Genomic DNA, 14,782 nt, shown 5'->3' with positions numbered 1-14,782 from the left:
TTTTATTGACATATGAAGATTTATAGGATAAAAGTTTCTAACAAACTCTTTTTTAATACACCATCTATTGCTTAAATGTCTTTAAAACTGCAAATCACATGTGAAACTCATCAAATAATGTGCAGAGCCCACAAATTTTCATGTTTTCTAATAAATTTTAGTTAATAATAAAGTGTCAAGAAAGCCTGTTAAAGAGTACTATCATTTCTTTTGACCTATTGTTTAAAATGTTTTGAATAAAATAGTTAAAAAATAGATTATCCGAGCTGCACTAGCATTAGCCACCATAGTCCAAATGAAATATAAGAAGAAAAGAAAAATGCTGATAAAATTTCAGCATATTTTATTTATCTATTGCACCCAACTCTGTTTACTTCTTTAACACACATTTTTCCAATCAATTATACATGTTAATGCTTTCACGAGATAGGTAAACTATGCTTATCTATTTATTATTCCCTTGAAACAATTTAACAAAATAATTTAAAAATATTAGTACTGAAACGTGACATCCACGTAAAGGCTCAACAAATCAGAGCAGCATCATTCTTCTAGTGGGTGATGGATGTGAAACCAGTAGCATTACACTTATGCAGGGACTTGTCATCCTGATTATAGCTAAATTAACTTTGGGTTACAAAAGCCATCAACAAGAATTATTTCTTCCTTTGCATTGGTGAGAATTAGATATCACCTTTTGGTAATGCCACTCATAAAACTAAATTCTGACTCTAGGCTATACCCCGGATCCAGCAAGCCGCCGCTTTGAGGCATTTGATATGGTGACCTGACCAAGTTTGTCAGCATTACTTGATGGAGTCCTTGTATTGATTGGCATATAATTTCGCAACCATTCTCCGACGTAAACCTTAAGTATAACATATATATGATGAAATTAGGAATGAGATTGCAATAAGAAAAGTGATCATATGTTAAGATCCAATTGCAAGATATGGGACTTAAGTCCTACATATGAGGTTCTAGTTTAGGATTAATAATGGCTAACTTTTTCTGGAGTTGTTCTATCAAGCTTCTTCTCAATTGTTATCAGAGTTTTACACCAAGTTCTCTCAATGCAGTGTAGCAATGTTCACCTAGGACTAATCAAAATCAAAATGCTGCAAAACATGATGAGCTGTTTGGGAAGTATCAGTGTTAAGAAATATATAATGCTGTCATGATACAACTAGAAAAGCATTTTCCAGTAGAACAAATGGTACACCACATTGGCAAATACAGCGAAAAATAACCATGACATATTTTTAATGTGCAGGAAATTATAACCAGAAAAAATTATTTAAAGAAAGGAAGAAACCTGCTGAGGTCTCATAATCTTTGTATCAGGATCATCCAAGGACTCTCTCCAATGAGACAAGTACCCAGCCATTCGAGGGATGGCAAATAAAACAGTGAAGTACTCTGGTGGAAACCCCATGGCCCTGATTGCATATAATATAACTATTAGTTCAAGCCTTATATGGTATTCTGGGGGGAGTATCATATTTTATCCTCCATAGGGTTGTATAACTGGGTGTAAGAACTTATTACCTATAAATTAATCCAGAGTAGAAATCAACATTTGGATATAGCTTCCTCTTTATGAAATATTCATCAGATAGTGCAACCTTCTCCAGGGCAACTGCCACCTGATCGATCAAATATTCGCATACGGAAGTTAGAACTTTAAAGTCCAACATAATGTACTGAACTAAGTTTACATTATATTGCACAGATACTTTTCTGGCAGAGGAAAAATAATAATAATAACAGTGCCAGAAACCCTGGTAAATTAGAAATAGTTCAAGTCTGAAAATGAAAAATGTTGCTATAGGCTTTTAATGACTTAAAATCCTCACATAACTTGATCCACTATTTTATAGATTTAGCAAAAAATGGGAAGAAATTTTCTAAAGGTGATATTGCCACTGTATTCACTGCCACAGCCCTGCCATGACCAGCAACCATGTTCAAGGAATACATAACAGACAACAGGCAGACGAACTGTGAAATGTATAAACACCTCAATAAGAGGATCCCGGCCAACAATGGAAAACACTTCCTCTGCCAGTTTTCTCAAGACTTTTGCTCTGGGATCATAGTTTTTGTACACTCGGTGTCCAAAACCGGAGAGCTTTTGTTTCCTGAAGGAAAAAAATATCAAATAAAACTAACGTGTTCTCCACTTGCAGCAAAGAGCAGCAGACCAGAAGAGAAGTTATCAAGCTAGGTATGAGAAACAAACTAAGAAAAATAAGTAGATAACAGAAGAAAGTAATATAGTAACAGCCACCTGGTTTTGACACCTTCAATGAACTCTGGAATGTTCTGAACAGTTCCAATTTCACTCAGCATTTTAAGGACAGCCTGCAGAATTAAAGATCACATTGGCATGTTCCAATATTAAAGAACAGTTTTTGTCTGGATATACACGCTACATTCAGCCAAGCAATGCGTAAAAGATCACGACAGCTTCCTTAACTACTTATAATTACCTCATTAGCTCCACCATGAAGTGGTCCATATAGAGCTCCAACAGCCCCAGCAATAGCAGTGTATACATCAACACCACTGAAATACCAAAATGACATAATTAAGTAATATGAGACTTTTAAATTTGCTATTTATTGCTTATGTAGTATTGCAGTAAGATTTCTACCTTGATGCAAGGTGTCGGACAGCAGATGTAGAACAATTCATTTCATGTTCAGCATGCAGGATGAAGATAATGTCTAGGGCACGAGTGAGCCGAGGATTGGGTTTATATGACCGATTACCACTGAAAGAATGCAAACACTAAATGAACAACTGGTATGCGGCTTCCATGCTATACTCTAACCATGAATTATATCTCTTTCTAAATGCAATTGATTTGTTATAAATGACCACAAAAATTAAACCACTATTAAGCTAAAATAAAAAAAAATATGAAAAAAAAAACTTTAGCTTATTCCAAATTATTGATCAAACACAAAAATAGCATGCATACAAGGAATCTAGCATGTATAGGAAGTTCTCTGTGTAAGGAAGGGTGTTGGATGGAAGCACAGGTGGCCTTCCTGCCATTCTAAGATAAACTGCAGCAGCAATTGTTGTTATCTGCATTACATAAAACAGGCCATGATAATAAGATATTGCAATAAAGCAGTGGGAGATTAAATTGAACCAGATATTATCAGTAACGTCAGAGTAAGAATTATTGAAATATGTAAATAACTTGCATGTTTCAGAGATAGAGCAGTGAAAGGAGAAGAAAGAACTGAATGAGCACACCTTTCCAATAACCCGTGTTATTTGTTTGTCTCTTATTTGCTTTGAATCGTAAATATCGAGACCCTGTGTTAATTAATATTAAAAAAATTAAATTTAGAAAAGTGAAAATTTTGTGCAAAATGTAGGAGTTCATTAGAAAGAATGCAAAGTTCAATCCATGAAATAGAAAAAATATATTTTCCTCAAAATTAAGTTATAGGCAGTGCCATGTTATGTTACTTTTTATTACCATACACTAGCCTCAATGTAGAAACAGTCCAAAGTGAGCAACTTGACAACAGTTTCTGCTACTTACTCTGAGTGCAGGATTTGCATCAGGATGAAAAACAGAAAGAGCGCTCATGGCATTAACAAGCACGCCCATGGGATGTGCATCATGTGGCATTGATTGTATGATATCCTACAAAACAAATGTAAGATGATATACAACCACTAAGTTAGATTAATAATCCCATAGTACTTCATCTAAAGAAAGAGCAATATAATCACTCTAATTTACTGAATCACTTCAAGAGAATGAAGTATGCTATTGCATAAGGTATTCAAAAAGATTGTCTTTTAGAACTCAGATCGGTCTGGAAATTAACAAGTGTTCTAGTTCTACTTTGAAACAAGCTATAATTTTACTTCAACCAAAAGAAAGAGAAATAGGGAAAAAAATAATAATGAAAACCCCATTTAAAAAATTATTCCACCCAGTTTGTCTCATAAAAACACTACTATTAAAGAGCTGCCAGATTTCTTTAACAATATAAAATTCACAGGTGTACTAAATTTCAAGCAGTACAACAATTAGTCAAAGCTGTTCAGAAATCGAAAAGCTGTCAATGGCCATTAAACTACAGTACAAACTGTTTTAGATATGGTATAAAAGCTCACCAATACTCCTTGAGGAACAGCCGAATGCTGAGAAATGGCAAATTCCCATTCTGCTAACTGACTTTCAGAAGGCAAAGTTCCATACACTTGAAAACAGCAAAAGACGCAAGTTGAGAATTTTCAGAAGAATTTCTGCTACATATCGAAGCAAATTCTTAACTAGAAGCAGAGCTATGCTTATGCTTCAATAGTCTTCAGTAGACTTACAAGAATACAATACTCACTTATGAGATAGGACACTTCTGTGAAAGTGCTTTTCACTGCCAACTCCTCAATAGGGTAACCTCTATATCTAAGAATCCCCTCGTCACCATCAATATAACTAATTGCTGATCGAACGGGAGCTGTGTTCAAATAGCCCGGATCATAAAGCTTGAGTCCCTTGTCAAGCTTCCCAGTTGATATCTGCAAATCCAAAATCAGAAAACCCCGCAACACAATATTAACTAAATTGTAAATAGCATATACACTCACAATATAAAGGATCCTTTCACCATCTTTTAATCACAACCTATCATGTATAGTGAGTTCATTTGACTTTTCTAGTACGTACTTTAAAAAGTCACGTGAATGATAGTTTCTGATCAGTTGATCGTATAGTTTTTTATGCTCAGTGTATAAAAACTAAACTCACTCGATGGATAAGAACAATCTCAAACAATCATACTATACTCACAAACCACCCCACCTATGAATGGAGAAGTGGGCATTCTGAAAAATGGGAAATTCATTGGAAAAAAAATCAAAATTGAAAATTTTCATGGATGAGGAGGAAACAAAAATACCTTCTTTAGATCAGAAGCTCTGACAGTGCCTTCTTTGGAGACCTGAAGCTGGTACTTCTTGCCGGTTCTGTCGTCAACCACAGTCAGATTGCCGGCGAGGTTCAACGGAAGAAACTGAGCGGAGAGAGGGAGATGGTGGAGGACGTCGCGATCAGTGTGTTCAGAGGGGCGGAGGTGAGCGGCGAGCATGGCCAAACGGCCACGAGCAAGCACCGCAATTGCTTCATCAGAATTGTTTGACATTTTGTCACTTCAGACATAACCGAACAGAACAGAATAAATGGAATTCAGAGAAAAATTTGGTGCTTAGAGATGGATGAATGCAGACGAAAAAGAGACGTATACGTTCTCAACTGATAATGGATAATCACGTATACGAGTTTTGAGTTTTAAGGAAACTGTTACAAAATTCAAGGAATGTGTTATGTTTTTCTCTATCCTAAAATTAACTTTGGAATAAAATTATGAGATAAATAGCATTTTTTATTATATATTTAATTATATAGTCAAATTCGCCATATTTAAAATATATAGAACTTATCTCAACTCTAATCGGGTGCATTAAACAAGATAGAATTTAATTCAACTATTAGTCCAACCTACAAAAGGATAAAATTTAATATACTAATTTGTTTTAGTATTTATTATTTTTGAGTTTATTTAAACTTTGTGTTACTAATTTCATTGTAGAAGATCTCTGTATTTCTTGTTGTCACGTCGATACATGCTTAATTATATTATAATTAATTTGACGAGAGAAAAAAAACACATTAATAAGTTTTAAGAAAAAAACACTTAATTTTTTTTTATAAAAAAAACAACAATTGAATCGAATTGAAACAATAACTAAAAATTTAGGAAGAAAATAACATATCAAATATTGAGTTGAAAAAAAAAATTGAAGAACTTTTTAAGAAAGAAAGTCAATTTACGCACTTTTCTTTTCGCCTTTTTCTATCAAACAAATAAAACTATTTTATTTTTATGCTTTTATATCATTTTCCTTTTTTTTTCTTTCAAACATATCATCACATTTTTATTTTGACTTCCTTCTCAATCAAACAAATAAAAATATATTTATTTTTGTGCCTTTTCTCATTATTTCCTTAACTTATTTTTGAACATATTATATTGAACTGATAAAGACTCACATTTTCGGAGAAAGTTCTAAAATCTTATTTGCATTGACACAACACACGTAGATTTGCTAAACTAAGCTGAACCATACTGCTCACTAATTGATTTATCATGATATTTTTCACAATCACTTTTAGTTAAATAAGTTTTAAAATACAATGTTTTTACTATGAGCTTTTTGTGCTTTCAACTAATAGTATTGACTTACAACTAAGTTTAAAACTATGTTTTGACAAAGAGGAAATAAAAAAGGGAAAAGGATGGTGGAAAATCAAAGAATGAAAGAGAAATATGTGTGAAATGAAAAAAAAAACGAGATAAATGAATGAGAAATGAACAAAAATAAATATGGTTTGATTGAAGAGAAATATAGGGAAAAATGAGAAATGAGTGAAAATAAAGATGATTTGGTTGAGAAAAAAAAGAGAAATAGTATAAAAATAAAGTAAAAGTAACTTTATTGAATTAAAAAGAAATGTGCTTACTACTGCATTTATCATTATCATTTATTATTTTATTATTACTAAATACTATTTTATTGTTACTAGCACTTTTATAATCATCATTAATAATTTTTTGCTTTTATTGCAAATATTTATTATTTTATATGAAATTGGGAGGGTTTTTTTATTATTACAACAAAGATAGAATGGCTATAACAGGTAAAGATAGAATCTCAGGAAATCAGGAAAAAACATAAATTCATCATTGATTAGTGTTGCAAAAATCAATTATGGCATGAAATTAAGGCATGTTTCGGGCTCCTGGTCTGAACCCACTGGGAATGTTTGGGAAATTGCATTTTAAGCTTTTTTTCTTAATGGTATATGTCGGATAGGGAGGATTTAATTTAGGCTTTTGCTTTGCTTACACCACCTCAATAATTACTTCCAGAACTCCAATAATTACTACCCACACCCATACTATCAATAAAAAGACTAAAATACTTGCCGTTACCGCCATTAGAATCAATGTTATCACGAAGCTTCTTCTTCAATTTACCTACAATTACATCTTCATTCTAAAGTGCACTCTGTGAGAGAAAGATGAAGTAAAGAGAGTAAATAATTAGGTTTGGTGGAAAACTTGTTCAGAAGTAACTTGTTTCAAAAATATTTTACATGTTTCAAAAAACTTGTTATAAAAATCCTGTTCCAAAGAGTATCGTCTGGAAAAATTATCCCAAAAAATTATTTCATATATTCTGAAAATCATGTTGCAAAAGTTCTAGAAAAAAATAATCCAGAAGACAGGTAGAATGGTTATTTTGAAAACTATGAAAATGTAGTTAGTAATTATGGGGGTGCAGAAATTTTCATCTATTATTTTGGTTCAGACCAAAAATAATGTGTTGGGCCAGCCCGCTAAAGCAATATGTTGTACTTTCAAGGTGTGCGCCGAAGAAAAAAAAAAGGTGAGTGAGGAGAATGGAGGATCAAATTTATAGCTGATTCCATCATTTGATATAAAGCAGCAAGGAAGGTAAAAATCGAGCATGCATGAATTGAAGAAGAGGAAGGGAAGAAGACTTAATCTGCAGGAACTGGGAAGAGAAGAGAAGAGAAGTGGAAGAAAGAAAGATGAGGGAAGAGGAGGAGGAGGAGAAGGCGGTGTTGGAACAAATCTTCGGGTCTTCATCCGAGGAATCTGATGGCAGTGACGGCTACAGCGACGGCGAAAGGGAAGGTGAGTGGGAGTGGGAGTCAATCTCAGAAGTGAAGGGTCTATGGCTGTGTCCCAATTTCCTCTCTCCACGCCACCAATCCCGTATACTCGCATCCATCCAATCCCAAAACTGGTTCCCCTCTCCCTCCATCAACCAGGCCATGCGCTTCGGCCTCCAACACCTCCCTTCTTGGGCCCCTCCTCTGGCCCACTCCATTCGCCGCTCCATCCGCCTCCAGGCCCATAACCCACCCCCCTTCCCGCCCCACATCCTCCACAGAGAACCCCTCTTTGACCAGATGATCGCCAACGTCTACCAGCCCGGCGAAGGCATCTGCGCCCACGTCGACCTCCTCCGCTTCGACGACGGCATCGCCATCCTCTCCCTCGAGTCCGACTGCGTCATGCACTTCACCAACGCCTCCCTCTCCGTTCCCGTTCTCCTCACCCCTGGCTCATTGATCCTCATGTCCGGAGAAGCACGCTACCATTGGAAACACGAAATTAATCGCTCACCGGAGTTTCAGATATGGCAGGGTCGACAGTTGACTCAATCCAAACGCACCTCTATCACTCTCAGGAAACTCTCTCCCTCCACTCCCTGATTGTTCCAATTTCACGGATATTATTATTCGCCATTCAAAAACAATTTCAATTATAATAATATAACAGTACTAATAGTAATGCTATTTTATCTATATATCTTGCTATTCGGTGTTGTTTGATTTGGTGCCGAAGGCGATGAAATTTACGCTGATATCGTCTGATAAAGACCACCGTCCTGTCACCGGGTTGTACACAAATCCGGCCATCTCCTCCACCTGTATGTCCAATGCAACAAATGAAGTAGGCGATGACTAAAACCTGGCAAATGAAATTGTTTATGAATTATGAGTTCCTTTCGTGTACGTACATTGATACCGGCGCGTTGCAGGATGAGGACGAGTTCCTCTGGCGTCAGAAAACTGGACCATTGATGAGTGCCTCTCGGAAGCTGCCGAGTTTCGAACGCGAAGTTAGTGTGTCAATTGAATTGAAGCATCAAAGAGTTTTGTATGAGAGAATAAGCGTGTGGAAGGAAGTTGAGAATGATAAATACCCAGCGGAGAATGTATTCTGCAGCAACAATGGCAGTTGCGTAGGCTCGCATAGAACGATTAATGGTCGATATCACAGTGGCGCCGTCAGGAACTGTTAGTGCTGCAAGAGATTTGCAGAACTCTGCAGGATTTGCCACGTGCTCAATCACCTGAACAAAATTCGAACCAAATGAACCAACGCCGCCTGAGTAATACTATCAAAGATCTATACAACTATAGGATACACGCATCGTTTTTTTATAGCTCAATATCACATTTATGCACTGCAATATTGAAGCATACAGAGAGGAAGGGGGAAATGAGAGAGTACCTCCAAGGCCATAACGGCATCGAATTTTCTTCCTTCTTCAACTAGTTTCTCTGATCGATAAATTTAAAAATTGTTGGTGATTTGTAAAATACAGTGCATAATTCACAAAAAGAAAAACCATAAGGACAATTATAGAATGCAACCTACACTTGCAAAATGCATGCCCTGACGTACACATACCATTTAAGTTTTTACTAGCATGATACCTAATTGCAAGCAAAGAAATTGAATGGACACCGCCACTGAGACCTATAATTCTTGTGATGTAGAGAGGATGAAGGGATAAGTACGTGTAACGACTCTTTTAGTTGAAAACCTGTACTCCCACTTGAGCGGTTTAGTACGTCCAAGTTGACACCTTGTTTCATGAGACACGTCAAGGGATGGATATAAAACTTTCTTCAATAAAAGATACTAGTGGGAAGGAAGAAACGAAACCAAAGGGAAAAAATGACTTTTCTAAAGCCAAAGATGCACTATAAGTTAAATAAATAATGGTTACTTTCTGCAAGCTGCAAGAATGACAACCAATGAAGAAACCCAATAAAACAAAAGCCAGTAGGAAGTGCAAATATTTAAGCTTTTTATGCTCATGCATCATATCCAACAAAGGTCTGCAATCCATGGATGTAAAAGACTTGAAGCATGCACTTCATGGATGTAAGACATAAGTATACAAGAATGCTGCGAGGTTTGCATGTATACCGGCCGTTGTGCAACAAAATTCAATAGTTGAAGTTACTGGATCCAAACCCTGATTACAGGAAATAATAAGTTGTCTAGCTAATAGTGAAGAATCTGAAGATGTAAAGTTAGCAACTGCTTCCACCGATGAACAATAACCTAATCAACTTGGTGGAAAGGCCAGTTACAGAATATACATACAGCATGAAGTTGAGCAATCTTGATATTCTTCTCAACAGCATCAACACCCGTCACATTAGCTCCCAATCGAGCTAGTGGCTGACGAACAAAAGAGAAACAAAGCTATAAATCATAAAATAACCATAACAAACAGCATAAAATTTGCAATGAAAAACAACTGACAATCTTAAAAAATATATATAGTCATCTCTGAAGTCTGAACTGATTAAACCAATATTGGTTTATCATAGGCCAGGAGACCAAAAAAGGAAAAGGTCTTTTTCCAAACATCACAAGAAATAAGAGAATAGATATACCTCAGAAAGAATTCCACCTCCACATCCAACATCAACAATTTTAAGTCCTTCAAGAGGTTTAGCACTATAAGGGTCCTTCCTGACAAGGGAAAACTAATTATCATTAGAATAGAAGTCCGAAGAGACAAAATTAGAATACTAACCTATTAAGTAATAACTTTTTTCTTTCGTTTATCTTGTTGTTTCCTCTTTGGTATGTGTAAAAAACCAATTCAGTTAACACTTTTTTACTAACAATACCTCATTTCAGTCATCTTCTTACACGTCCTCGTGAGATCATATTTTATTCGGAGAATACTAAACCAAATCTCTACTATGTATGTGTGGCAAATGCTTAGTGCTACTATTGGATTAATAAGTTATAACAGCTACAAGAATGGCACTGCTATAAGAATAATTCATGAAGTTAATAGATTACAAAAGTTGTTTGGAATCAATTAAAACATTGTACAGATCGTTAACTAAAGTAGCTTCAACAATAAACACCCCAAACCCAAAAAATGGACCTAAAAAGAACTAAAAGAAAGAGGAGACTTACTTAAAATGACGACATAATGCAGAACGGATAAAAGCAAGTCTCGTAGGATTCATCAAATGCAATGGCTTAAAGGGACCTTCAGAATCCCACCTATAAGCATCAAGGAAAGGGCAAAACATGTCATCCATATTCCCAAACTAACACACATACACAGAAAAATCATGCACGCGGTAGCAGCAACGTCAATATATATTAAACAAATTCACCCCTTGAAAAAAAAATTGTACAATTCAGTTTCGTGTTGTGTCTGTAGCCATAAATTCATTGAACAAATTCTCTCTTTCTGTTTGAAAGCTCACCAGGAATCAGCAATTGCAGCGAACTTGGCGAGTTCATAATCCTTCAAGGACGAAGGAGGCGGAGATTGCTGATTAGGTTGCGGTTGAGGCATTGAAGAAGCAGCATCGGAGAAAAACCTAGCAGCATTGAGGAGAGGTTGAAAACGGTGATGGAGAATGCGGTGGAGAGAGCTGCGAGTCGAGTTTCGGAGATGGTTAGCAGCCATGGCCATTGCAATGGTCCCGTGCTCAAAATCCTCCTCTCTTTCCTGAACCCTTCAGCTGGATAGATCCGCGGCTGTGGACTTGTCGGGGCTCCTGTTTTGACCCGATTGTGAAAATCGGGTTACTGTTTTATTAATTTTTAAATTATTGACTTAATTAAATTTTTAGTCTCGTGATATAATGTGTTTTTGTAGTTCTTATTTTAGTTTTTTACTTAGTTTTCGACATTTAATTTTTTTGTTAAACTTAATGATAATATTATTACATTCAAATATTAAAACAGCTTCACATTATACTAAAAATTATAATTATTATCATTTTCTGTTTTTTTGAAAATTTTAGAAACATGTCTCGTTCCTTACTGTATATATATATTCGTCAGAAAATGTTAAATATGCAATTAAGCAATATCACTCGAGAGATATTTTGACCAATAAATATAGTAGAGATAGAAAAGCTTAAGTTTAAAATTTAAAAAAGATAAAAGTTAAAGAAAAGTAAAGGAAGCGATTTTTTTTATTTTAAAATAATAAAAAAATTAATTTTTAAATTAATTTTAATGTATTCAGCTTACAATATATTTTAATAATATATTTAATTTTCAGAATGTCCTTATAATATCGATATTATTTTAAAACATACTTTTATTACAGTCAATAAAATCGTTACTACGCCCAAACTTCCAATAACTTTTTATTATATTTTTGTTTAAAAATGTAAATGTGTTAATTCACCAATTTGTTTCAAAGTATTTAAGCACATTTACTCAAGTTTCATCTAGACCAAAACGTTTCCTAATAATATACTCTCTTAAAATACTTGTATTACTAAAACTATACTTTTCTTTTTTTATGTTAGAATTTGGTTTTTTAAAATAACATATTTTTAATTTTTATTTATTCAAATAATATATTGTATCAAAAAATTAACTGAATAACAGGGTTCTATGTAATAATTTTAAATTTTTGAATTTCGGAAAACTAAGTTTTGAACTTAGATGTAATTTTGACAAATTTTAAAATTCGATTTCTGGTAAACTAAAATTTGAACTGAGCTTTAATTTTTTTTAATTAAAATTGAAGTAACGAGAGTTTATGATTTAAAAACTTTGTATGTGTAACATCCCAAATTTAGTATTATAAAACTACTAAACTGAACATTACATGTATGATAACAAAACAAAAACTACAAATTTGGTGAATAAAAATTTTCACCTGAAGAATAAAAATAACTACATATACTATAAGCTTCACTTTCCCCCTTCAGCTGCTCCAACTGAAAAGACTGCATCCCTGACCTCACACTATTAAGGTGATCATCCCAAGAGACAAACAACATATAAAGTCAAACTACAGAAAAGCAAGGGTAAACTAGTGTAATTTAATATTCATATGGAAGTACAATTCAACAAGCAACTAAGATACTCATACAACCGTTGATTGTTCGGTCCTGGACCTATACCATACAATGATCAACACCCATCTCTATTATTTCACTGCATTTTTTCCAACTTCTAATCCTCCAAACTTGGATCATACACATATATACACCCAACTAAGAGTATCTAAACCTTTACAACATCACTGAGAGAGTTTCATCTCAGATTATAGGGTCAATCCTGTAGAATCTTCAACTCAAGGACCTAAAATCAAATTTCCTACTTTTGGCACATTTTTAAGTGATTCAAATGTTCTAACAAGTTCTAAACAACATACCCAGATTCTCCTTACAGACCAAATTCAAACCTGATACCCATTCCCCTTTTTCACTACTACACTTCCTCACAGTTCACTCGCCACACTAACTAGAGTTCTGCATAAATGAAATCAACAAGACCACAACATTCATCAGTCCACACAAACAATGTCGAACACAAAATCATTCAATTTCTCACACATGCAAAACCACCAAACAACATTTTTATACATCATAAACCAATCAATTAAATTAACTAGCTTCTACACCTCCAGAAAATTTGTTTGAACCTCAAGAAAATCCTAAGAGCACCTATGAACCATTGATTGGTGAAAGAAGACCAACTGTAGAACCAAAATGAAATCATAAAAGGAAGAAGGAGAATGTGGAACACATGCAAACATGATTGTTCCTTGCATGTAGCAAAACCAGAAATCACTAAAACTAGAGAACGAAACTTACCAATTCTAAACACAAAATCGATCAGTTGGATAGGAAACTCTTGATGTCTGGATCGTCTAGGAAGCTTCTGATCGCTGATCAGATGAATCTCCAGTGAGAAAATCAAGAGAGAAGGGAGAAGAAGAGTATAAAATAGTGTTTTTAGAGAGATAGAAAATATTTAGATAATGAACCGAGTGTTTTAAATGTCTATTTATACAATTGACTTATTTTAAACACAAATGTTCGGTCTCATTACTTTAATATATTTATCTACTCTTAACAGGCTATTTTCTGAGTTCTTACAGTTTGGATAATAATTTCTTAAAAGGATATTTATTTAAAAATTAATTATATAGTATATAATATTTTTAAAATGTATTATTTGAAAAATAATTATTGACAAAGTATATATTTTAAGTAATAAAAAATATGTAAGCAAGAAAAAATATTAACAAAATTAATATTCATAAATTTTGAAGTAATTTGTTTTTTTATCACTCAATTTGTTGCATGCGACATTAATGATCTTGTAGTATAAATTAAGTGGATTGAGTTATAATTGAAGTATGTTATTTGGAATTGTACACTCTTAAGTAAAAATAAAAACAATTATGCCCTAAATTTTTGATCCAATAATTTTTCAGAGAAAAAAAACATAAAATATTAAATATTAATGAAAAATGCTTGCATAATTTGAATAATTAATTTGTAAATAATAAATATAATAATTAAAATATTTATAAATGTAATACTCATTTTTGTATATAATTATTAAAATATAAACAACACTATTATCTACTTTTTCTAATGTACATTGTTATTATTATTTTAATAATTATGCATGTAACTATATATAATTTTTGAAATTAGGTAGATAAAAGAATAGAAAACTGACATGAAATATATTTGTTTTTATATTTTACATTTATTAAGAAAGGAGGAAAGGAAAAAGGATGATGGTAACAAGAGCAACTATAAGAGTAATTATTGCATCAACATCTCATTTTAAATTAATTTTAATTTCATCAATTCTTAATTTATATTACATTTAATCACAATAACAAACATGTAATCTTTTAATTTTATTTTTTATAACCTTTTTATCTATTACATCAAACAAAATTTTTACAAATTTTTCTTTTAAATTTATTTATTTTCATTTCAATCCTTAAAATAGACAATACCATAATTCATTTTAACGAAAGTTTGTCAAAGAATTTATACTATATTTGTTTTAGGGCCCGATTTGTACAAATTTACTGTTAAAAAAGAAAG

At 33.4% G+C, this 14,782-nt stretch overlaps 3 protein-coding genes across 4 annotated transcripts; 1 reads left to right on the top strand and 2 right to left on the bottom strand.

Annotated features, from left to right (window-relative positions):
- Positions 1–303: 303 nt before the first annotated feature.
- On the bottom strand, positions 304–5,303 carry LOC148204681 (citrate synthase, glyoxysomal-like). The gene is made up of 13 exons (XM_088095587.1): positions 4,935–5,303; positions 4,374–4,554; positions 4,150–4,235; positions 3,566–3,670; positions 3,271–3,333; positions 2,987–3,096; positions 2,657–2,776; positions 2,493–2,568; positions 2,291–2,364; positions 2,021–2,141; positions 1,549–1,646; positions 1,316–1,439; positions 304–868 (listed from the first exon to the last, which is right to left on the bottom strand). The coding sequence occupies exons 1-13, from the start codon at positions 5,175–5,177 to the stop codon at positions 737–739; spliced, it is 1,533 nt and encodes a 510-aa protein (XP_087951713.1). The 5' UTR covers positions 5,178–5,303; the 3' UTR covers positions 304–736.
- A 2,173-nt stretch (positions 5,304–7,476) lies between these two features.
- Positions 7,477–8,436, top strand: LOC124826843 (2-oxoglutarate (2OG) and Fe(II)-dependent oxygenase superfamily protein). The gene has a single exon (XM_047299787.2). The coding sequence runs from the start codon at positions 7,652–7,654 to the stop codon at positions 8,339–8,341; it is 690 nt and encodes a 229-aa protein (XP_047155743.2). The 5' UTR covers positions 7,477–7,651; the 3' UTR covers positions 8,342–8,436.
- COQ3 (coenzyme Q 3) lies at positions 8,342–11,451 on the bottom strand. 2 transcript variants are annotated; one of them, XM_088095588.1, is made up of 9 exons: positions 11,165–11,449; positions 10,866–10,955; positions 10,328–10,406; positions 10,032–10,109; positions 9,852–9,900; positions 9,147–9,196; positions 8,836–8,985; positions 8,650–8,730; positions 8,342–8,557 (listed from the first exon to the last, which is right to left on the bottom strand). In XM_088095588.1, the coding sequence occupies exons 1-9, from the start codon at positions 11,374–11,376 to the stop codon at positions 8,444–8,446; spliced, it is 903 nt and encodes a 300-aa protein (XP_087951714.1). In that variant the 5' UTR covers positions 11,377–11,449; the 3' UTR covers positions 8,342–8,443. The 2 variants fall into 2 exon arrangements, with proteins under 2 accessions (XP_087951714.1, XP_087951715.1); XM_088095589.1 differs by lacking the exon at positions 10,866–10,955 and having other exon boundaries at positions 11,165–11,451.
- Positions 11,452–14,782: the final 3,331 nt, after the last annotated feature.

This window comes from Vigna umbellata, chromosome 1 (genome assembly GCF_029865625.1).
Source record: "Vigna umbellata cultivar VRB3 chromosome 1, Vumbellata_1.0, whole genome shotgun sequence".
Lineage (NCBI taxonomy): Eukaryota > Viridiplantae > Streptophyta > Magnoliopsida > Fabales > Fabaceae > Vigna > Vigna umbellata.
The sequence above is the reverse complement of the archived record's forward strand: the minus strand, read 5'-3'. Positions and strand labels throughout refer to the sequence as shown.

Bases quoted from the DNA above. Each gene is read 5' to 3' on its own strand.
- LOC124826843 (XM_047299787.2), top strand. From the start codon at position 7,652: ATGAGGGAAGAGGAGGAGGAGGAGAAGGCGGTGTTGGAACAAATCTTC.
- COQ3 (XM_088095588.1), bottom strand. From the start codon at position 11,376: ATGGCCATGGCTGCTAACCATCTCCGAAACTCGACTCGCAGCTCTCTC. The intron at 9,901-10,031 runs GTATGTATATTC...TCCTGTAATCAG, and splicing joins AGATTGCTCAACTTCATGCT to GGTTTGGATCCAGTAACTTC. The intron at 8,558-8,649 runs GTACGTACACGA...TTGGACATACAG, and splicing joins TGCAACGCGCCGGTATCAAT to GTGGAGGAGATGGCCGGATT.
- LOC148204681 (XM_088095587.1), bottom strand. From the start codon at position 5,177: ATGTCAAACAATTCTGATGAAGCAATTGCGGTGCTTGCTCGTGGCCGT. The intron at 3,097-3,270 runs GTGTGCTCATTC...TATGTAATGCAG, and splicing joins TAACACGGGTTATTGGAAAG to ATAACAACAATTGCTGCTGC. The intron at 2,142-2,290 runs GTGGCTGTTACT...TTTTTCCTTCAG, and splicing joins ATTGAAGGTGTCAAAACCAG to GAAACAAAAGCTCTCCGGTT.